Raw genomic sequence first — 23,853 nt, 5'->3', positions numbered from 1 at the left:
CCATTCTTCCTGCCCTGAGGCTCCACTACATGCAGGCACCCACATTTCATCCCCTGTACCCACTCACTGGGTTACCCTCTCCAGGGAATCCCTTCTGCACACCACGGGCTGCAGCTGGCACCCTGATGAAATACAGGGGACAAGGCACGTCCTCTCCTCGCTCTGGTGGCCCTGCTTCCCCTCCTACACTGTGCCAGGCTGCTTTGGGGCCACTGACTGCCTCGGACAGGCACCTTCAGCTGCACTCCCTTTTAAGGCACGTTTTGTGCTGGCCAGAGGCTGAAAACTGCCCTCCTGTGAGTGTGCTCCAGCTGGCCAGCCCTGCAGCCAGTCCCCATGGGCCACTCAGCCCAGCTCCTCCTGTGGCAGGACTGCTCCCAGCCCAGCTGGGGCTGCAGGTGCCTCTGCACAGCACCACACACTGAGTGACCCGGCCAAAGCAGAGCCTGGCGTCCCCATGGGCCTCCTGGAGATGCTTCTGCTCACCCAAGAGAGCAGGCGCAGGACCAGGGCCAATCTCACAAAGTAGGGACCACCGAGCCACATGGTGCTCTCTGCCAGCCCTGCCTGCATGGGTCTGTGTGCCTGCTGGTCCCTCGTGGCTCCTCGATGCTCCTGGCTGGCCCTCTTGGTGTACCAGAACCCAGGGACCTTGGGCTCTGCTTCCCAAGGAGTGAGCCAAAGCATGGTGGTGGTGTGCCCTGCAAACCTACACAAATCCCAGCAAGCCATCTCAGGGGGAAGGCTGCTGTGGGACACAGCCCTGGATCCTGCACACCATGGGAGCTGTGCCAGCAGGCAAGCACAGGGCTGGGGCAGTGCAGCAAAGCCATCTGCCAGAGGGCCCCAGCAGGAAGGGAGGAAGGGCTCCAGGTGCTCCTGGAGCACGGCAGCATCTCAGGAGCCCGTGGGACACAGCCTCCTGCCCATTTTACAGGGAACAAGTCCATAAACACTCAGAATGCCGGTGTGCAGAGCCCATCAGCGCTCTGCAATGGAGCACTACACTGAGACCCCACTGTGCTGGAGGGAGCTGGCTGCAAACACTGCAGCAGGCTGACATTTGGGGTCACGGCTCCTTCTGCCATCCAGGGTCCCCCCAGGACACAAAACCAAGCTGCAATGGTGTGGGAGCCTTCTTGGAGTGGCAGCAAGCAGCTCATCCCTCTTCATTGGGGTGCTGCCCATGGTGCTGTGCCCACACATCCGGACAAGGTCATCCAGTGGGCAGCTCCAGTGCTGGGCAGAGACAGCACTGGGGCGCAGCAGAAGGGCAGGGGTGGTATTTTCAGCAAACCCAGGTCCCACCCAAAGCATCATTTCAAATCAAGGTTCATAGCCTGACAGGGAAACAACCCAGCCAAAGCAACCTCTTCAGCAAACCACAGCTTTATCTTATCTGCAGACCTTGTTCCAGCTAATTTAACCATTAGACCGAGCATGCCTCAGCTGTCAATGCCCTCTGATAGGAATCTGTGGGTGAGGCTCTATCCTGAAGCATCAGGCGCCAGCGCTCCTCGATGGCATGGCAACAGCTCTCGGAAAACCTGGGCTGTCCCGTTTGTTTGTTTGGGTGCTGTTGTTATGGCCAGGGCTATCCCCTCCCTTGGCAGGAGCCAGCACCGGCTCCCCAGCTCCATCTGTGTCGTGTTTTGTGCGAGGTCCCTCCAGCCCCCAAGAGTTCCTTGACTCCTGAGGCAAGAGCTTCAAGTCAAGAGCTCCTGGGAGTGTCAGAGCTGCCTGCCCAAGTCTCCCTCAAGCATCTTGGCCGCTGGTGACTACTGCAGTAACAATTGGAAAAGCCACTGGCATTTTTGCAGGCAGGGCGGTGACATAAGCCGATTTGGGTTTGTTTTGCTAACACAGCAAGAAAAAACCAGCTATTTCCATGCAGCAGACTGGCCCATCTGCCCAGGCAGCAGCTCCAGGCTCCCCCTCCTGCCTCACCTTGCTGGAGAGGGGTAGGGGCTCCCAGAGTCCTCACAGCCCCCAGGACCCTTGCACAGAGGGAGAGGATGCACCAGTGAGGGTGTGACCAGGGTCACACCCCGGTCCATCATCATCCCAGCACTCTCACAACTGCGAGTCCGGCAAAATCTCCCTCCCTGGCCGTGTTTCAGCCCACACTCGTGCAAGTCAAAGGCCCTCCCAGCCAAGACTGTTTGTCGTAAAATATGCGCTGCACAACCCAGCGTGGAGCTCTAATTTGACAAGAAAATTACAGGATGGCTCGGAACAAGCCTGGCAGGAGCTGGGGGGAGCTGCCAGGCGCGTGATCCCATCAAAAGGCCCAAGGAGCTGCTCGGTGTGCCCTGCAACGGGGGCTGGCGGGCTCTCCCCCCACTCCCCTCCCATCACCTCCGGATTTGCACGTGGCTAATCCCATTACCAGACAGACAGGAAAACAACAGCACGAAGGCGGCTGTCAGGGCAAATTACACCCCAAGGAAAACCTCTGGGATACGTCTTCATAGAGCTGACAGGCGAGCGCTGGCCAGGAGTAATTGCGAGCGAGACAGCAGCAGGAAAGGCCTTGCAGGAGTGGGGAAGGGGCTTGGGGAAGGGGCTGGGTTGGAAAGGGGCACTCAGTGGGTTTGTGGCACACACACCAGCACACTGCCACTGGTGCTGGATGGTTTGAGGCTGTGAAACGCTCGCTGCTGCCCCACGATCCACGCTCGCTGCCCTTGGGGACACAGGGCAGAGCCACGGGCAATCACATGGCTGCTTCAGCTGAAGCTGTAAAAACGCTTCCAGGCCACTTCAGGCAGCTGGCTGCCCCCAGAGCCCCTTGCCAGGTCAGCTCTCACGCTCAGAGGCAGGGTGTGGATTATGGCCACGGGGTTCATGTTGCACTGCACGAGCAATAACAAACACGGAGCCACGGGCCAGCTCCCGGCTGGATGGAGCACCTGGGGACACAACAGGGACACGGCTGAGACTTCCATCCCTGGGACTAAAGGGTGTGGCAGCTCTTGCCTGCCTTTCCAACCCTGCCAGGACGTGGAAAATCTCCTCCAATTTTACCCAGGCTCCCCCGGTCTCCCTGAGCACAGTCTGGCCAAAGTCTCCGCTGCCATCTGCTCTTTTCCGCAAGCTTTCCATTAGCGGCAGCCCAGGGAAACCTCCTGGCTAAATCCTGCTGGGGGAGGATTTGGTACATTTTCCTGGCGTGGCCTGGCTGCTTCTTATTGTGGCTATCAAATGGAGCCAGGATTGTCAAGGAAGCAAAGTCTGCTGCTTTGGAAAGCTGCCCGGTGTCCGGGAGGCGTTGCCTCTGCCTGCCAGGGAGATGCACACAGGGGCTGCCAGGGACTGTGGACACTACTCAGGGGCTACTCACAGTGGATCTGTGCCAGGAATCACCTCCCCAGCCTCCCTGGCAGCTCTGCTTGCCCTGGGCTGGGTCCAGGCTGTTGACGCCACACCTTTTATTCCAGGTTAAAAATTCACTGGTGGTGAGGTAAAGGGGTGCAGAAGTGTTTGCTCTCTCTGTGAGCACACTGCTCAGCGTGGTCATGCCATAGCCAGGATGTGACTCCTGAGCTCTGACATCCCCAGGCACGACAGAGGGGCTGGGCAGAGCAGGAGAGAGGAGGAGGAGTCGTCACAGGTTTTCAGAGCCATTAGCAGCCTGCACACCTCCATCCACAGGTATTCCTCCCCAGCAGTCTGCCCAGAACACTCCAGGAGCCCCTTGAGCCCCCCGGGATGGTTCCCCGCTGCCCACCCTCCCTGAAATCCTAGAGGCTGATGAAGAGCTCTGCCTGCATCCTGGGCTGTTCCCTCGTGGGTGTCCCCAGGCAGCAACACAGGAGCTGGAGCCTGCACCAGCCACTCTCCCTGCGTGACAGGACACTGCCCTGGCAGGGGGATTTACAGCCCAAATCCTCCTCCTCTGCTTGGTTTTGTGCCGTTCCTTCTCCATCACTGCCCGCTCCCCTACACCCTCTCCAGTATTTACATCCAGTTCTTTAACTGGGACCAAGCCAGGCCAGGCAGAGCCCCTCTGCTGACTCCAGGGAGCAGCTGAGCCAGCTCTTGGCCCTTGTGGAAACAAGCTGTGCTTACTGGGTCACTTTTAATATACCATCTTAAATCACATCTTCCAGCACTTCATCCCTTTTGGCTCCTGCTTATTGACTTCCCAGCAAATGCTTTAAATCTGCCTGGCTTCCCTGCCTGGCTGTGCTGCTCTGGCCCCCAGCATCTCTCCCAGAGCCATCCTGTCCTGCCTCCAGCACCCCTCCACAGCGTGCTGACTGCATCTCCCCTCCCTGCAGGGACTGGCTCACATGTAGCCAGGGCTGCCCCCTTCATTCCTACCCCTACAACGCCTTTCCTGGTGTTTTCCAGGTGTGCAGCGTGCTGTGCCTCTCTAGGAGCAGCCTTTGTGCCCTCTCCATCCCTTTCCTGGGTCCTGCACAAGCTGTGCAGCCCCGTTTCTGGTGGCACAGGTGCTGAGAACCTCTGCTAGGTGACAATCCTGCTCCTCCCGCAGCCTGGGGACACCCAGGCTGGCACCCATCACCCAGAATAGTTTCACCAGCTGGTGAGTTCTCTGCTGGCTCCCAGGGAACCTGGAATGGCCAGGACAAATTCACAGGGCTTGGGGGATTTCCAAGCAAAGCTGCATCCACTTTGTTCTCTATTTTCATCTGTACCCTGGAGAGCGTGTCTGTAATCACCAGGGCCCTCTGACTTTTTTATCCCACTAGCAAGTCCAAGCTGAAAAAAAATAAAATAAAATATTTGACATCCCTGAGGGGAAGGATGTTTTCCAAGCCTCAAGTAAAGGAGCACTTTCAGCTCACATAGGCCTCCCAAAAATAAATACAAAAATGCACCAAGGATCAGAGGCCAGAGCTGCCTTCCCTGCTTGAGCAGATGCCACCCTGCTGTTTGTGTGCCCACGCTGATCCACGAGCACAGGGACAGCCCCAGCCCCTCAGCACACACAGATAATCCTGTGCAGGACCCCAAATCCCTCCTGCAGCCTTCAGGTACCTGCTCTTAACACCCACCCTGCTGTAGCTGGGGGACACTTTGTGTCACAAGAGGTGCCCAGCCCCTCCACTTACCTGAAATTGGGGAACATTTCCCACCCAGAGCTGAGCAGCCAGGTTGTGCCCTTTGGTGTTATATTTGCTCTGTTCCCTCCTGCAGCAGAGCTGAATTTTGTCTATTTTTAATTTCATTGCATTCCTTCAGCAAAACCCTCATGGGGGAAAGAAAGGATTAAAAAAAAAAAAAAAAAAAAAAAAAAGAAAGAGAAAGGAAATTGAGGGGAAAGCCAGCCCATGGTGGGATCCTGCTGGCATTGCTGAGCCTGGCTGGTGCAGGGTATGGGGCCAGGTAGGTGCATCAGAGAAGTTCCCTGCTGCAGGGGATTGCCACAGGCTAGCAGAGAGGCTGGCATATTAAGCTCATTAATTAATGATGGGAAATAGGAGTTGCAAGGGGAGGTGGATTGGTGCCGAGGGCGCTGCTGGCAGCTGCGCTGGGATGAGGGATGGAGACCCCTCAGCACCGCTGCTGCTGCACGGGGCAAACTTGGCAGATTTTGGCTGTGAGGAGGCAGCTGCGGTCAGGGGAGGGACTGGCAGAGCGACACCGCTCTGATTTACACAGCAGCCTTGTCCCTAAAGCATCCGCGGGGTCAAATCTCCATGGAAACCCCAGCGAAACACCAACACACTGAGCCCGTTCCCCGACCCGGGAGCTGCTCTGCCGAGCCCTCTGTGCCTGGGAAAGGGCTTTGTGCGGCTGGGATCGCTGCCAGCAGGGACAGAGCACAGCTCTGCCGGCTGTCTGAGCCCGGAATGCCGCTGCTGTCCCTGTCCTGCAGCTGTGCCCGCTGCATGTCCCAGCTGTGCCCGGGCAGCAGCAATGCCAGCGGCTGTGGCTGCCTGCCAGCCCCTTCCCCTGCTCCGGGCTGCATTCAGCACTCAGCTCTGTGTGTGCTCATCCTGGGGGGATGCCTGGTCCCCAGGGGGACACAGCCAGCACACAGCCCCAACGGGGTTCCTGTGAGAGCGTGACAGAGGGGACGAGCCCGAGCAGCAGTTCCCAGAAGTGCTGTTTGGCTTGGCAGCACAAAGCTCCGTGTTTTGGGCTCTCCAGACGCCCAGCTCCGAGGGGGAATAGCTGGATGTCTAAAACCAGGCCTGGGATCTGGCTGGGAACCCCAGGGGCTGGCCAGTGCCCTCACCCTGCATTCCTGCCCTACTGCTGCCAGGCTGAGCTCTCCCGTGGCAGCCTCACTCGGGCACTGGGCTGGGGGGAATGATGGCACCTGCTCTTTAACTTCTCTCTGCTGGTTCCCCACTCCCCAGAGCTGGGAAGGACCCACCCCACCCCACCCCATCCCATCTGCAGGGCCAGCACAGCTTCCTACAAGCCTGTTGTGCTTGCAGAGCAGGGAGCAGCTCCTCAGGAGGGGCTTGGGCTCAGCTGGAGCTGCTCAGGAGGAGGCAGCTGGGACAGGAGCAGGCAGCAGGGTCCCACCTTGTCACGGGAGCCGAGGGATGCTGTGAGGTGTGCACGGCTTCCCACACCTCCAGCCGGAGCTGAGCTGCACAACACATCTCTCAAAACCTTTATTGTCAGCAAATAACAAAAGCCAGCCCTGCAGCAGCACAGGGAACCTGAAAAGAGCGGGGTGCTGGCACCCAGGGCTGCTGCCCCGGGGGTCCCCTGCCCCCTCCCCTTTCTGCTGGGCAGCAGCAGGGCTGGGTGTGCACAGAGGGACGGGTGAGATGGGGGCACGTGTCATTCTCCAAAGCCAGGAGCACATTTACAACTGCTTATAAATAAACAACAACAAGGAGAAACCTCTGGCTCCGGGAAGCAGGGGAGGCCCCGCTGCCCAGGCCACCAGCCCAATGCGCTCTGTCCTCCAAAGGTGGGGAGAGGAGAGGCCCCTCCACCAGGGCTGCAGCTGCCAGGTGCCAGGTGCCACCAACCAAAAGCAGCCTGCAGAGCAGGCTGGGGCACCTGCCTGGCTGCTCCTGCCTGGCTGCACCTGCAGGGATTCAAAGATTGGGATGTGGGGAGGTGCCAGACCTGACAGTGGACGGGGCCAGCTGTGGGACCCAGGCACGGTGAGGGCCAGGGCGTGGAGCCTGGCAAGGGCCAGGAGAAGGGCAGTGCTGCCAGGTGTCACACATCCCCAACAGCTGGTGAGGAAGAGGGCTGGGCACCCCCAAGCACTGAGGGACAGCATGGAGCACCATCCCATGGTGGGACTCCTGCCACCACTTTCCTCCATCACTTCACCCCTTTGGGTGCCACCCACCATGCCCTGCACACAGGGACATCCCCACACCTGCCCTGCTGGGGGGCCTGGGGAGGGCAGAGCGCATTGGGAACCACCAGAGACACCTTCTACCTTTGCCTTAAAACACTGAAGCTTATATTAGAGACTATGATAATAACCCAGGGGCAGGCAGGGCTGTCCTGCCCGGAGTGGGGACAGCAGAGAGGGCACAGCTCTGTGGCCAGCCTGGTGAGGGTCTGCTCGGGCTGGGAGCAGGAGGTTAGTACAGGAGGGGCACAGAGCGTGCAGCTGGCAGGTGAGGACACCATCTAGGGCTGGTTCTTCGCCTCGGGGTCTTTGTCGTAGATGTAGCTTCCCACGGCCCCGGTGTTGACACCTGCACCGGGCAAGAAACAGGAGGGTGAGGACACGGGTGGGCAGTGGCTGCTCCAGAGGATGTCCCCTCTGGGTGGTGGCACCAGCACTGAGAATGGCAGCCCAGGCAGGGCTGGTGCCCCTGGCCTGGGTGCCCACCCCGTGTGCCCCAGGCACTCACCCTTTGGGCCGAAGAGAATCCCATAGCAGGGCTTGTGGCAGTACGGCTGTCCATCGTGCTGTGTGGGGCACAGAGAAAAACCTGTCACCTGGCCTGGGGACCAGGGAAAACCCAGTCCCCAGGACACATCTACCCTGCTGGGCACCTCTCTTCTTCCCCTGCAGACACCCCAAGAACCCCAGCGCTTCCCCAGGCTGAGGGGCTGCTCCTCCCAGCCCTGCCCTCCTGCAAAGGCAGTGGGTGCCATCAGGATGGCCTGGGATGTCCCAGCTGTGCCCCACTGGCATCCCCAGCTGTGCAGGCCAGGGTTCTGAGGCTGGCACCCCCTTACCTCGGCATGGCCCCCCGGGGTCAGCGTCTTGCTGCAGCGCTCACAGCGTAGGCAGGGACGGTGCCAGTCCTTCCCCAGAGAGGTCACCTTCTCAGCTGGAGTGGGACAGGGAGAGAGGGTCACACGAGCCCACATGCCAAGGGGGAGCATTCCCCATGGGGATATCACAAAACCCCAGGAAAGCCCTCAGGATCTTCAGCCACCCACGTCCCTCCCACCCTGCTGGTGCCTCGCAGGTGACACAGAATGGCTGAGGACAGCTATTGCCACGTGGGAGGTGACAGCAGGGGACACAATGCAGATAAATCCCTGCAGCCAGGAGTATATCCAAGAGGACCCTCCCCTGAAGGCCCCTCGGGCACATCCCTCTCTGATCCAAACCCCGCTCCTGGCCTCTTTGCATGCCCCAGGGATCCTACACAGAGACCAGACCCATGGGCCATGGGACTCTGTGGGTCTATGCCACCCTGTGGGGCCATGGGACTCTGTGGGTCTATGCCACCCTGTGGGTCTGTGCCACCCCATGGGCCCTGCCACCCCGTGGGCCCTGCCACCTGAGCAGCACGCACTGCTGCTCGCCACCTTACCAAAATAGACCCTCTTGCCACAGCGCGGGCACATGTTGGGCTCCCCGGTGAAGGTGGTGACACTGGAGGCTGGAAGAGAAGAGAACACGTGCCTGGGAAGTGGGGGGACATCTCAGCCAGGACACACTGTGGGGCTGGACCCCACACACAAACCCTGCAGCCACACCGTCACCACACGTGTGGCTCTGCACTGGCTGCCCACATGGCAAAGGGCCAGGCTGTCGTGCCCTGCCCCTCACCTTTGCTGGGTCCCTTGGGAGGTGCAGCATTCACCTTCCTCTCCTCCACCTTCACCGGGTGCTCGATGGGTCCTGGAGCCGTCTGCCCCTCGATCTGTGGCTTGTCGTAGATGTAGGAGCCGGCCCCGCCGATGTTCACCCCTGCAGAGGGGCACAGAGAGGTGGCCTGGGAGCCCTCGGGGTCTCCATCGTCCCTGTCCCACCTCCCCCAGTCCGCTGAGCCAGGGCTCACTGCTGCACTTCAGCCCCAGCTTGCTTTCTCCCGTCCCAGGCTTTCTCCAGCCGCAGCTGGGATAGGAGAGTAACTCCACCTTCTGTCTGAATGGGAATTTGTCCTCTTAAATATTTAAAAAAAAAAAAAAAGGGGGCAGCTGTCAGAATAGATCCCTCCCTCCTTCCTTCCCTCCAGCAGCTCTTCTCTCCCTGTGCACAAGCAGACAGCAGGTCTGGGACTGCAATTTGCTGGCCTGATGCTCAGCCCCTGCCAGCCTGGCTCCTGGGGTGCTGCTGAGGCCATCAGCGAGGGGTGAGGGGACCTGGTGAGGGGACCTGGCCCCTCCACAGCCCTGAGCACCACAGGCAGGGGGACAGGACATACCTTTGGGACCGAAGAGTGTGGCGTAGCAGGGCTTGTGGCAGAAGGGCTTCCCATCGTGCTGGGGAGAGAGGGCAGCGTTAGGATGCTGAGCGGCCACCGCAGCTCCCTCAGGAGCACCTTCATCCTCTGGGGTTCACAGACCACCATGGCCATGCCTACACCCTAAAATGCACCCACTTTTGGGTCTGCAGCACCAGCCTAACCCAACCTGAGCCCTCGGGGGGTTTGGGCTGTTGTGCACAGTGGGGCTGCAGCCCAGCCATGGACACCAGAGCCAGCCATGGACACCAGGCCCAGCCATGGACACCAGGCTCAGACAGGGACACCAGGCTCAGACAGGGACACCAGACCCAGCCATGGATACTGGACCCAGCCATGGACACCAGAGCCAGCCATGGACACCAGAGCCAGCCATGGACACCAGGCTCAGCCAGGCATGGTCTCAGCCCCTCAGCATCCTGTGCACAGCCAGGCTGCTCTTGGTGCTCGGTGGGAGCTCTGAGCTTGGCCTTTCCCTTGCCTTGGCATGAGATCAGAGGCCCCACAGGGGCTCGGGGCCCAGCCCAGCTGCTATCGACCCCGCTATCGTCTGGGCCCATTATCGCAGGAAGGCATGAGGCGGGCGATAAACCCCGGAACTGCCCACAGCCGCTTCTCATGGGCCAGCTGGAACCCAGTCCAAGAGAAAAGAAAGAGCACTTGTGGCTGGAGCAGGGGGTCAGCACACCCTGCCCTGGGCAGAAACCCCCTGGAGCCTGTGCCAACCCCATTGCCTGCTCAGCCCTCTCAGCACCTCCTGCCCCATGTTCCTGCCCTGTGCTCCTGCCCCGTGTTCCTGTTCCATGTTCCTGCCCCGTGCCTCATGTTCCTGCCCCATGTTCTTGCCTCATGTTCCTGCCCCATGCTCCTGCCCCATGTTCCTGCCCCATGTTCCTGCCCCATGTTCCTGCCCCATGTTCCTGCCCCATGTTCCTTCCCCATGTTCCCGCCCCATGTTCCTGCCCCATGTTCCTGTCCCATGTTCCTGCCCCATGTTCCTTCCCCATGTTCCTGCCCCATGTTCCTGCCCCATGTTCCTGCCCCATGCTCCTGCCCCATGCCCCATGTTCCACCCTCCGGACCCCTTGCCCACGAAGGGCAGGGTGGCAGCTGGGCAGAGGAGCCGTGCCAGAGGCGAGGGCTGGCAGAGCCGGAGCTGGGGCAGGGGAATGAGGCTGCTGAACAGAAATATGAGTGTGCTCACGGTGTTACCATGCCACAGGGGAGGGTAAACATTGAACCGGTCTCCCCACGACACCTTCCCAACCTAGCCTCCTCAAAAGGAGGGAGAAAAAGCAGGGAAGGGCCAAATCTGCTGCCGGCACAGTCAGTGGGGCTTGGCTGCCGTCCCCTATGGGAACAGAACCCAACCTTATATGGAGAAGCAGCAAACCTTCCGGGCTTACCCCGGCCTGGAGCACGGATCCACCTCGCTGGGGCCACCAGCACGGCTGTCCCCGCTGCTGCCCGGCCGTGCTGCCTGCTAGAGCCAAGCTAAGGAGCTGCTGACACCGCGGAATGGCAGGTGCCGAGCAAACCCAGGCACCGGGTGTCACACAGGGACACAACCAAAATCCAGCTAAGCCCGGGCAGCTGCGAGCTCCAGCAGGGCGCCTTCACACTCCCAAGCGCTGGGGAGGGGCAGCAGCATCGCGCTCCAGCACAAGCTGCAGGGCGCACGGAGCAGCAGCGCCGAGCTCCCGTTGCCGTGGCAACCCAGGCATTCCCCATTCCTGGGGTTTTGGACCGCAGGTTCAGCACGCACACGGTTCCGAAGCCCGTGCGGTGCCCGAACAGGTCTGCCCAGAGCTGCGGGTGTTTCCTGGGGAGTGCCGAGCCCCACGGCAGCTGCTGCGAGCCCCCAGCGCACGGGCTGCCAGCACCACTCCGTGGCTCTCCCAGGGCTGTGCACTGAGCACCCTGAGCTGCAGCAGCAGCGTTTGAAGCCGCAGGGCGTTCTCCTGGGCTTGCACGGCATCAGATATCTGTCCCAGCCCTGTTCCTGGGATTCCCATCCCACCGGGATGTGCCAGCACAGCTCCCACCCTGCCCGCCCCGGCAGCCCTTACCTCAGCGTGCCCACCCGGGGTCAGCGTCTTGTTGCAGCGCTCACACTTCAGGCAGAATTTGTGCCAGTCCTTGCCCAGGGAAGACACCTTCTCGGCTGCAGGGGACACGAGAGAGGGGTGAGCCACTGCAGAGGGGAGCCAGGCTGTGGAGCCAGGGGGGGCTGCTCACACTGTGCACAGGAGCCACTCTGCCACAGCCCCCAGGCTCCTGCAGAGTTTGTTGGGCACAAACCCCCAGCCTCTGACCCCTCACAGCACTGCACCAGCTGTGAAGAAGATTAACCCTGTCCCAGCTGCCATCCCCCAGCCGAGCTTTCCCACGCACCAGTCCAGCAACGGTAGCATTTTCTCTCCTGCTCCCCGGCTCTATTTTTACCCACCACGTTACCCGGAATGACTTCACTCCCATTCAAATATTTGGCGTTTCCATGCCCACCCCGCCCGTGCAGTCACACTCCCCCCACGCACTGCCTCTCCCCGGGGAGCCTCAGCCGCAGCTCCAGAGATGCTCCCAGGAGGAGGGGAGGACACACAGCCTCCACTGTCACCCGGGATGGCCATTGGGGCCTGGAAAACACCTGTCCCCCGAGCCCCCAGCCCGGGAACAGGCACGGCGTGAAGATGAGAGTGCAGCCACTCACGGCCACAGACCTGCAGAGCAACTCGCTGCCAGCGCTGGAAACAGTGTCAAAGCATCCATGGGCAAATTCAGGGAAGGCAAATGCTTGGAGACTGGTTGTATGAATACAAATAGAATCCTTCTGTCTGGCCCTGAGGTCTCCAGGAGCACCCTGGGAGGCAGCACAGGCTGCCAGTGCTCCTCCTGCATCCCCATCCCTTCTCCCTCCCAGCTCCTGGGCGGCCGGGGGCTGCCTTGTGCCCCCCACGGATTCCTGCTGGCCCTCCCTCTGCACTGCACATGTGCAGAGACAGCTGGAAAACAGCGTGAGCCCGTGACAGCCACCGTAACACTAAATCAGGAGAGCCAAATAAAATATTTAACAAGCAAATAAAAGCGCAACCGGAGCCGGCCCCGCTCCGTGAGAAGACCTCCTCCGAGATGTCCCCTGAGGACCTCAGCAAGTGTCACCTGTTTGCATCCAGTCACGTTGGGGGTCAAAAGCTCCCCAAAGGGCAGGTCCTGGCTTCTGCAGCCACCCTCCTCCCAAGGCAAACAGCTGCATGGGGCATGCCAGAGGCCGAGATAAGCCCAAACAATGGCATCAGCACCCAAAAATTCCACGCCAGGGCAAAGCAGGATTGCTGCTGGCGGGAGGGGCAGCGTGAAGGCAGAGCCACTGCACCAGGGTGCACAGGAGACAGCTGAGAGTGTCCCCAAACCAGCATAAATATGGAAGATGGAAAGATGGACTCCGGGGACTCGCATCAGGCGGAGAAATCCCAAATCCACCTCCTGCTGGTGACACGCAGGCTGTTGAACCAAACCCAGGCAGCAGGAGCGGGCAGCAGGGCACAGGGATGCCCCAGCACAGCCAGGGGTCTGTGCCTGCCCACCCCAAGCTGCCGGGACAAATCCCTGCTGGCTCCAAGCCCAGGGGCTCAGAAGGGCCCGTGTGTCCCCAGCCCCTGGAGGAAGGGGCAGGGCCAGAGCTCCTTTTCCTCTTCAGCTCTCATTGTCTCTGGGAGCAGAGAAGCAGGCGCAGGGTGAACAGCCCCAGGGATGCCCCAACAGCAAGGGGAATACGGAGGTCCCAGCACCGCACTGCCCTGGGGCCATTGCGGGAGCCCTGCATCCTCCCAGCCCTCCCGGCTGACCAGGGAGGGAAACGGAGCGTGATGGGCTGAAAGCCGAGCCAGGAGGCTCAGGGCCAAAGGAGAGCTGTGTTTTGTCCCGGTGGATGCACACACAGCCAGGCCAGGCTGTGCTCCGGCTGCTCCACCCCGAGCTCCCCCCGCTGCCCGAGCCAGCGCCGCCACGGCCGCGGCTACAAAGCAAGGAGGAAGCTCCCGGCGGATGTTTTCCAGAGGCCATGGCAATTATAGCTGGCCACAGCCCCCACCGGCTCCTTCCTGCTCCCGTCATACAAAATTCTCCCCCAGCGGCCCCCCGACACACAATAATATTTCAGCAGATGGAAATCCTTGTTTTTCCCTGACGGATGCAGCCCCTGCCAACGCATCCCTGGGCCACGCGGAGCGGGAGGGATCTCAGCGGCATCCGTGGCAGGGGATGGGGCTGCCCGGAGCCCCGGGACAGCCCGGGAAGCACGGGGGCTGCTCCGGCATCCTCTGCCTGCAAACAAGGATTCCCGGGGGATGCGTCCGGGAGCGGCGCATTGTTTGCTCCGAGCAGAGGAAGCCGCTTGGAGCCACCCCAGCCCATTTCCAGGGCAGCAGCCTGCGGCCACACCATCCCATAAATCACTGCGGAGGGAAAGGACCAGCGCCCAGATTTCCTGTCACTCGGCCACAGCTGCTCCGCTGTTGCATCAGCTCCAGAGGAAAAGGCTCTGGCCGCATCCTCCCGCTGCTGGGGGAGCCCCGCTCCTCACCCCGGCCCCGCCGGGGTCACCCAGCTCTGCGGGAGCATCCCGGGGCTGGGTCCTGCTCTGAGCAGGGATGGCACAGGGCACTGCCACTGCTCCCAGCCGCTGCCACCAAAGCCCCGTGCTCTGGCATCCCGCTCCGAACCCCCGGGCACACTCAGCCCTGAGCCAGCCGAATTTAAACCAGCAGCCCTGGAAGGGCAGGGCTAAGGCTGCGAACTGCGGGGATTTGACCTCTGCCACGCGTGTGTGACTCAGGGGTTTGCCAGCCCTGTGTGCCCATGGATGGGAAACCTCTCCCCAGGGGAAACAGCCCCGAGGAGAGGCGGAGGCACAGCCGGCTTCGCGTCTGGCTGCAGCTCTGGGGGGATTTGTTCTGTCGGGGGATGCAGCCCATCCCTGGGATGCAGAGAGCAGGCAAGCAGCCGAGGGGGCTGTCAAGGCACACTGATCTCATGGCTCCAGAGGAGCCCCACCCCAGAGACAACGCGGCTCAGCCCTTAATTACCCACCGTGCCCAGACAAAGCAGCTGGCACGGGCCAGAGGTGGGCGCATCCTCTCAGGATGCGAAGAGCGCATCCCTCCTCCCAGTTTCTGTGCCGCCGGCAGCACCGAGCCCGCCCCAGGCCCTCGCACAGGTATTTCCACAGCCTGACGTCAGTGCTGCTCCCAGGCTTATTCAGCAAAAGGAACCGTAGCTGCAGCTGCGTCTCTGCAAAGGGCTGGGCTGTGCCCCTTCCATCCGAGCACAGCCCTGGGAGGGCACGGGTAAGAGCTGACAAAGGTCGGTCTGGCAGTGAGGATGCCAAATCCCCACAGGGATCCGGCGACAGGCATCCCTGGCAGAGAGGGATGCTGTCAGACCGTAGGTGCACTTCAAAGCTCTTGCAGACACAAAGGAATGAAGAAAGAAAAGTGCAAGGAAAGGAGTCTGGGAAAAGGCTGGAAACAAAGCCAAGAGCCATGAACCAGCAGCCTCATCCCTTCCCGAGCTCCTCACAAAGTGGCCAGGAGACAGAAAAGGTGGAAGGACAGGTGGAGGATTTCCTGCCCTCACCATGCCGGGCTGTATCCCAGCCTCACTGCCCTGCACTGCCTTCCCGTGCCCCTCAGCCCATCCCCACCTGCCCTCCCCAGGCCCAGCCGCTGCAGACGGTTACACCACACCCTGATTTGTGGCCAAACATTTATATTTAGCTTCTCTGCAGCAAGGCAAGGCCGCCCTCCAGCTTGCTGGGCTCCCTCCAAGTGTGCAACAAAGCCAGCTCAGTACGGCCTTGCCGCGGAGCGGAGCGCAGCCGGGGGGAACAGGGAATATCCCGGGGGGGCTCCCACTTCAGGCCAAGGGGAGAGACAAGGTCTCCCCCGGGATCTGAGCCCCCTCCTGGCCGAGGAGCTCAAGAAGGATGTTTGATTTCAGGCTGTGCCCTGACACATGGCACTGCTCTGTCCACCCTGCTGCTCCCTGCCTCTCCTCTGACAGCCCCGCTGCTCCAGGCACTTCCCTGGCCAGGGGCCTCCAGTCTCCTGCTCTGGTTTGCAGGGCCAGGAAAGCCTCTGGAGTCCCTCACCATTTTCCACAGGGCTTCATCAAGCAGCCTTGGGATGCATCGGAGCTGGGGCAGCTTGGCAGTGTCTGTGCTGGGAGAGGCTCAGCAGGGCTCCCAGCCGGGCACTGGGTTCAGCCGGGGCTGAGCCCAAGGAATCAGCTGCTCTCCAGCTGCACAGCAGCCCTGCAGGGCAGGCAGGACCCCGGGGGGTGCAGGGGGTGCAGCCCACACTGCCAAGAAAAAATTCTCTGCCCCAGAGAAATCAGAGCCCCTCCTGCAGCCCTCTCCTCCCCCACCACGCAGCTGGAGCAGAGCGGCCAGGGAGAGCCGGGCACAGGCACACACACAAACCAGACCCTGGCTAGCTGCTGGGTCAGAGCACGTTGTTCCTTCCTTCTGCACACTGAGATGTCACCTCTGGCAGGCAGTGCCGGGAGAACAAGACAGTTTCCTGGCCCATTTCAGCAGGAGCAGGATTCTGGGAAGTGCTGGAGCAGCCAAGCTTGTCAGAGCTCCTGCCCCGTGGCTCCTCACCTCCCCACCCTGCTGGCTCCCCACAGCTCCAAGAGGGCTCGGCCCAGGGCTGAGGATGCTCAGGGTCTCCTTTGGGGCCCACCACCAGCAAGTGCACAGCAGGATGGTGGGACAGCTCTCCCCATCCTTGTGCCAGGACCTATCTCCCCCCATCACCTCCCTGGCAGCCTCGGGGCCCTTGGCAGGAGCGGTGGGCACCACCACCCCAGAAGTGGCACCACGGCTCACGCTCCAGGCTCTGCACTTGATTGCAACACCGTGGTGACAGATTTTCCATTGCTTCTTGCTTGGGCGTTCCTGCCTCGCCTTTCCTTGCCTTTCCTTTCCAGTCCCATCCCCTCACCTCTCCCCATCCCTGTGCTCCTGCAGGGACTGGGAGAGAGGATGGGAGCACGAGGATCCCTGTCTGCCTAGAAGCTGGGACATGGCTCTCTGCAATCCAGGCACCAAACTGAGGTGCCCAGGACTGGGTTTGCAGCTCTGACAGCCCCAGCAGCAGCAGCAGCACACTGGCAGGAGCCCCAGCAAAGCCCAGGACACACGAGCAAGGGGAGCCCGCACCGCCCTGTTCCTCACTCCCACGGATCATTTCCTGTAGCCCGTGCTTTTTTCCTGAGGGAAAAACGAAGGCTAATCAGCCTGTTCTTCAGCTTCCCTCCCCCCGGCAGGGCTCTGTGTGGGGAGCAGGGAAGTGGAGCATCCTTAGTTACCGTTCTGCGAGCTCTACTCACTCTCCCAGAGCCGGGAGGAGGCAGTTCCCAGGGAGCTGGAGAGCCAGGGCTGAGCACCGGCTGCACTGGAAGAGCCGCTTCCTTTGTTAGGGACGGCAGGAATGGAAACCCAGCCCTCCTGCCTCTCCTGCCCCAGCGTCTCCCTGCCCGGAGCCAAGGACAGCAGTTACTCATTAATTGCAGAGCGGCTTCTGCAGCTTGAATTTGGCCGTGCTCGGAGGGACAGCAGCTCACACCCCGCTGCACCCGTGTCCTGCCGTGTCCCAAGCCCTGGCAGCGCTGCCCTTGGGCCCTCCTCGCTTCCCAGCTGGATGTGTCCACATCCCCCTCTGCAATTCCAATGGCAAACCAACGCTGGAGAGCAGCTTTATTTAAGCCTGGAGGGGCTGCTGAGTGACTCCCACCTGCTTTCAGGACGCCCCTTTCCAAACAAATGGAGCAGCAGCCTCCCACGAGCCCTCACACGTGTGGAGAGCTCCCCAAAAACTCACAAAAACCCCCAAAAAGGCGGAGCCCGTGCACGTGTGCCTGCCTCCTGCTTGGGATGGGAAAACAGGAAACCTCCTGCTGCCTCCGCTGCTCTGGGAAGAAAGGATGGGAGGCGGAAAGGCTTGGACAGGGCTCCCGGTGACCCTGCAAAACTCATTTAAGGCTCAGCAATGCCAAAGGGAGCTGGGGAAATGTGTGGCTGCTCGACTCCGGTCCCTCCGGAGCTTCCTGCCAGGAGCGATAACCCAAAGCCACCTGCCAGAGCGGGGTGGGAGCTGCTGGGACTCCTCCAGTTAAACATTCACCTCTTCCAGCCAGCCTCCCCAAGCGGGACAGCTAGCCCCAGCCGTTCCTGGAAACAATGTCACAGACCTCAAACTCCTTGCAAAAATAGAAAAAAAAAAAAGCCAAAAACCTATTTTTATATTTCCCTGTGCTTTCTAAAGGGAAAAAAGCTCATTCTGTAGCTCAGGAAACGCCCACATCCTCCTGACTGCGCAGGGAGGAGCCCGGTGGATTTTTCCAGGGAGCATGAAGCAACAGGCATGCTGGAAATGAGTTTTCCATCGGTGCCCGGCAGTGGCGGAGCGGGGCGGGCGCTCGGCGGGGCCGGGAGCCGGCGGCGTTTCCCACACATGACCCGGGGCTGCAATCCCAGGCATCCCGAGCTGCCAGCGCTCATTCAGCACAGCCGGGGAGGCTCCCGAACAAGCGGGGCTTTATGAATCACCTCCCCGCTAAGCTCCGGCCCGGGAATTCAGGAGCGACACCAAAGCCGGAGCTCCCCTCGCCTTCCCCACCAAACCCCGCGGCCCACGGGCAGGAGAGGCCGGGATCCGCAGCCCGGATCAAGAATTTGCGGGGAGATTTTATGCCTTGAATAAACGGACTCGGGTTTATTCTTCCAGAGCCTGGGCGGTTCCTCAAGGAAAAGCTCAAGGCACCAAGCGGGCCGTGCTCCAGCCGATCTCAGCTCTGAGCACACAGAAGTTTTTTGGCTCTCTCAGTTTCAGCTCCTCTCCCCAAATCCGTCTGAGGGGCAGCAGGGGCAGCATTCCCTGCGGGAAGGGGTGGGATGGGGGCTGGCACTGCCCCTCCCTGCCCCAGGGAGCCACCGAGCAGCAGAGACCGGGACGGGAACCTCTGCACCTACAGGAACCCTCCGGGGACAGAGCGGGCAGCTCCAGCCCTGCTGCCCCCGGACCGCCTCCTCAGGTCACCCACAAGATCCTCAGGACATGGGGAGAGAAAAAGAGCACGGACACTGCTGGGGGCTGGCGCTTCTCCTCCTGGCACAGCCTGGGCTCCTCCTCCGGCAAGGAAGGGGTCCCTGAGCCCGGCCCCGACCCCCCCACGCAGGGCAGGCTCATCCCCGCTCCGAGAAGAGCAGCTCTGCCCCCGGGTCAGTGCCCAGCTGGCTGGGCAGGCACTATTTTCTGCTTAAAAAGGAAAAGATTCACACAAACAAAGACATCCAAGGGGCCAAGCCCTCCCCGCCCACACACAAATAGGTTTATTTAAAGGAGGAAGACAGCAAATTCCTATTTCCCTGTGTTTACTTGGAGATGGCCGGAAAAGAATGAAAGCACCGACGCCTCCAATGCTCAAACATCATCAGGACCCTTTGGTATTTCTCCACCAAACAGACACTGAGGCAGCAGGGGCTGGACCCCGGAGCAGCGGGGGGAGGTGGGCAGCGAGGGCTGCAGGGAGGCAGCGCCAGGCCAGCTGGACCCCGGGGGCAGCGAGGGCTGGAGCTCTGGATCCATCCCCAGAGCCATCCCGAGCTCACCCAGGGGCTCAGGTCACTGCCGGGGACACCAAGGCCGAGCATCAGCCCCTGCTCCCACCTCTGCCCGCGCTGCCCGACCCGAGACACGGCAGCTTCCCAGAGATCCTGACCAGCCACAACACCAAGCAGGGCCCTCCGAGACCTGCAGGGACCGCCTGCTGCCCTAACCCAGCCCAGGCGTGCTGGCACAGAGCTCCGAGCCCAGGAACTGCCTTTGAAAAAGTCCCGTAGAAATGCCAAAGCCGTCATTAGCTCGCCCAGCTGGGAAGAGCCCGCTGGGGGCTGGCTGCGAGGCGAGACAGGGAGGGGACAATGGCACACCTGGGGCCAGGTTTGCCGGGAACCAAAGGAACCGGCTGGGAGAAGGGTTTGTTTGCACCTGCCACTGCCAACCTCCCCGCCCCGAGAGATCCCCCGGATCACGGGAGCCCCCATGGCACTGCCGGCCGTGTCTGGTGGGCTGAGCTCCCCTGAGCAGGGACAGGAGCCACCCCACTCTCCTTCCCACCCCAGCCCCTCACCGCCTGCTCCCCAGCCGGCAGCAGCCCCCAGCACAGCCCGGGATGCGGGACACAGCGGAGGGGATTCGGGGCACAGCGGAGGGGATGCGGGGCAGAGCGGAGGGGATGGGGAGCAGAGCGGAGGGGATGCGGGGCAGAGCGGAGGGGATGCGGGGCAGAGCGGAGGGGATGGGGAGCAGAGCGGAGGGGCCGCGGCCGCCCCGGGGCAGAGCAGCTGCTGCCGGGCAGGGCTCCGGGTGAGCCCCGCGGAGCTGCGGCGGAGCGGACACCGGGGAATACATCCCAGTGGGGAAAAGGGCAGGCGGGGATGCACCGGGGCTCAGGGAAGGGCAGGGCAGGGATGAGCGCCGGCTCTGGGCTGGGGGACGGCTTTGAGGTCCCGGGGATGCGTCTCGGCGCGGGGAAGGGGATGCGGGGCCGGGCCCCGGGGATGTGCTCACCGAAGTACACGGTCTTGTCGCACTTGGGGCACTTGGATGCCATGACTGGAGAGCGGAGCCGAGCCGAGCCGTGCCGTGCCGAGCCGTGCTGTGATGTGCCGCTCCGTGCTCCCCGCTCCGCCCGGCCCCCGCCCACCGCCGCCCGGGGGGAGCCGGGGCGGGGCTGGCGGCCGGGCTCGGTACGGCCGGGCTCGGTACGGCTCCAGCTCAGCAGGTGCCCGGTCCCGGCGGCGGAGAGAACACCCCCTGCCCTGTCTCCCATCCCCAAAGACCAAAGTCGGGACAAGAGTGCTCCCGGCTTCTCTTGCCTGGGAAAAAACCTCCATAATAAACAGGTTGTAGTTGAGCGACGCCGCTTGCGGGGTTTTTAGCGGCCCCAAAGGCACCGGCCGGGAGCCTCCCCGGCTGACTCCGGCCAGCAGCAGCCCCCGGGGCATGAGTGGGGGCTGGCGGTCCCGGGCAGAGGGGCTGGGGCATCTCCCATCCCCCGCAGCCCGTCCCCGCCCCAGCCCCGCTCGCTGCCCGGCTCCAGCGCCCGCATCCCCCGGCTCCCGGCGCCATTCCGCTCCGTTGCCATGGAAACTCCCATCTCGGAAACCCCTCCGGCTGCAAAGGGATGCTCAGGGAGCCGTGAAGGCAAGGCGAGGATACTCGAGGAGCCGCGATGCCTCGGCGAGGCGGGGGAGCCCCTCCGTGCCCGGATCGTGCCCCGCGGCGGTGGGCGCAGGGCAGGGGGCGACAGGGCTGGTGACAGGGCTGGTGACAGGGATGGTGACAGGGATGGTGACAGGGCTGGTGACAGGGGGCCAGAGCCCGTGGCTGTGCCCCTGCACCGCAGTGTTGGTAAACAGAACATCTGCCGCTCCGCAAGCGCAGCTTTGCATTATTCATCGGCCGGGAGAGCCCGGCCCCGCTCCGCCGCCATTGTCACAGAATTCCCTCCTGTGCCGAGCGCCGGGAAGGGAACCGGGGGCTCCGGGGAGCGGCACAGGGACCCCGGGACCGGAGGGGCCGGGGATGCCCGAGAGCGGCTCCTCCATCGCCCCCGCCGGCCCGGGAGGCGCAGGCACCCCTGTCACTCCTCGGGCAGCTGCTGGCACAACAATGAGAGCCTTTGTGGCCGCCGGGGTCCCTGCCGGGGCAGGTGGCAGGGCCCACACCGGGGGTGGCTCAGCCCTGCGGGTCCCACCGTGGAGCCAGCGAGTCCCAGCCCAGGCTGCGGCCACCAGGACAGGGCAGGAGCTGGGGATTTGCGGGGCTTTGGGTTTCCCGAAGAGCAGCTGTGCTCCGGCACGGTCCCACAGCACTGTCCCTCTGTGGTACCGCTGTGTCCGCAGCCCTAAAGCGCCCATGGCAGCACAGCACAGCACCCCTGGGCACCGAGGGGACATCCTGAAAAGCGTCTCCCGTCTAAATCCTCCACACGCCGCGTTCCGAGGCAGTCTCAGCTGCTGCTCCAGCCCTGAGGAAGGAGGGAGAAGGCTTCATCCACCCAACAGCCTGCTCGGGGAGGCCACAGGAGGAAGCCTGGGCTCTGCCATGCTGCAGAAGCGACACCCAGAAGGTGCCGGGCAAGGGCTTTTCACACCTAGAGGCCGGGGGGAATTAAGACAAGTCACTTAAAGGTGTGAATCCCTGCCTGCAAATGCGCTAAATCCCAAGCGGATATGCTGGTTCAGGAGCAAAGTGGCTTTAGCTGGTCGTGTCTTAATCTTCCCCGATTTAGGCTCGGCACGGTCCTGCTCGGAGGGCAGGGATGTCCTGGAGGAGAGGTGACCCAGGGCTGGGCAGGCAGGGATGGCCGAGGGGACACGGGCTGCGGGCAGGGGGTGGTGGCACATGAGGAACACCCCTGACCTCTCCCCAGAGAACACTTTAATAATTTTCATCAAAGGATGCGTTTTCCATCAGAAGCTTGAGGGTCCCAAGGGCTGGGCTGGAGTTTCCCTGGCAGCGGTGACAAAGCCGCCTTTCAGCGGCCGGGGGAGGTCTCTGGCACTGGCCGTGTCCCCTTCAGCAGCGCCCGGGGGTGTCCCAGCCCAGGGGACCGTGTCCCCAGCCCTGCCACCCGCGGCCCAGGGAGGTGACCCATTTTCCCCCGGGATTCCCTGGGCTGCTGGGGGCTGCTCCCTTCCCCGGGCTCCGCTGGGTCCGTGCTGGCTCCGCTCCGCTCCGGCTGCAGTCACTGCCCGGGGCTGCTCTGCCGAGCCTGACCCGGCTCTGGAGCGGGGATTGACCCCCGGGAGCCCGAGGAGGTGCGAGCCTGGGAGCTCTGCCTAGGGCAGGTCAGGCAGAGAGCTCTGCACAGAGATTAAGGGAAAGTGAGGAATAAATCAGGAATAACTCCCTCCAGGCTGCCTCTCCTTTGGCTCACCTCTCTCCCCCTCCCCATGCCGGCTCCCCTCAGTTCTTTTTTCTTCATTCAGATACAAATACCACAAAAACTCGTGGACCCAGACAGAGCTGCTCCTAAGAGGAGCTGGGGCTGGAAAGCCTTCCTCTGCTCTCATGTTTTCTGGCACCTAGGCTCCCTTGGATTTGTTACAGGGCAAGAAGAGGCTGGGGGGAAGAAAAATTAAAAGAGGTTATGGGAAAAGCCCCGGCTGCTGGCTTGGTGTGCCCAAAGATCAGTGATCCCTGTGTGGCCTGCAGAGCCTTGGCTGCTGCACCGTGCGTGGCCACATGCCCAGGGCCCTCTGTCCCTCACAACAAGGTCACCCCAGGGTGACAGGCCACAGCTTTCTCTTTTTTTCACCCCTGAAACTCCAGACACAGCCAGGGGCTGGGGGTTAAGAATGGCTGCTGCCCACGGGCCACCCCAGCTATAACCAGTTTTGCTTCAGATCCTCGCATTAAGCAGGAAAAATTGCATTTTCACGGAAAAAATGGTTGGGCTTCCCTTCACGGGCTGGGAGCAGTTCCCGGTGACGGAGATGCAACAGAGAGAGCCTTTCACAAAACCTGGCAAAACACTTTATTTCTGAATTCATCTCCTCTCCACAGCCCTCCTGGCTGTGCTACACGGTGGGGGGAGAGCAGGGCAGGAGGGAAATCTGTGCCCCAGAGAGGAGCCCAGGGCTGGGCCGGGCCGGGCCGGGCCGGGCCGGGCCGGGCTGGGCTGGGCTGGGCTGGGGGGCAGCCACACAGACCCGACACAGCCCAAACTCTCCGGGTACCCAGCCCTGACACTGCGGGTACCCAGCCCAAGCTCTCCGGGTACCCAGCCTTGGCCGCAGCACCAGCGCACGGCTCGGGAAGGGAGCTCGGGGGCTTAGGGAGGATTAGCAGAGACGGGAAGATGGAGCAGCAGAGGCCGGGAGTGCCGAGGGCTGGCAGCGGCTGAGGCTCGTCAGGCAGCACATGCCTGTGCCCGGGGCTGTCAGCGCCCGGCCGGGCAGCTCCGGCCACCCTCTCCTCTCTGCTGGCCTTTAAAAGGCATCCGAGCCCTGCCGGTATCAGGCAGCGGCGATAGCGCTGTCACGCCGGCGATAAACAGGTTTCCAGATGTCCCCTTTGTCCTTGCCATCTGGAATGGGTGTCCCGGTGTCCCCGCGGCCCTTCCCGAGGGGCCGGTCCCTCGCTGATGCCGAGGATGCGGAGCCCCCGCGGGG

The 23,853-nt window shown here is 62.2% G+C and overlaps 1 protein-coding gene across 1 annotated transcript; it reads right to left on the bottom strand.

Annotated features, from left to right (window-relative positions):
- Positions 1–6,586: 6,586 nt before the first annotated feature.
- CRIP2 (cysteine rich protein 2) lies at positions 6,587–20,403 on the bottom strand. The gene is made up of 8 exons (XM_058843013.1): positions 20,243–20,403; positions 11,678–11,772; positions 9,570–9,627; positions 8,972–9,112; positions 8,733–8,801; positions 8,146–8,240; positions 7,815–7,872; positions 6,587–7,655 (listed from the first exon to the last, which is right to left on the bottom strand). The coding sequence occupies exons 1-8, from the start codon at positions 20,283–20,285 to the stop codon at positions 7,588–7,590; spliced, it is 627 nt and encodes a 208-aa protein (XP_058698996.1). The 5' UTR covers positions 20,286–20,403; the 3' UTR covers positions 6,587–7,587.
- Between the last annotated feature and the right edge of the window lie 3,450 nt (positions 20,404–23,853).

Source organism: Poecile atricapillus, chromosome 7 (genome assembly GCF_030490865.1).
Source record: "Poecile atricapillus isolate bPoeAtr1 chromosome 7, bPoeAtr1.hap1, whole genome shotgun sequence".
Classification (NCBI taxonomy): domain Eukaryota; kingdom Metazoa; phylum Chordata; class Aves; order Passeriformes; family Paridae; genus Poecile; species Poecile atricapillus.
This window is presented reverse-complemented; position numbering and strand designations above follow the sequence as displayed.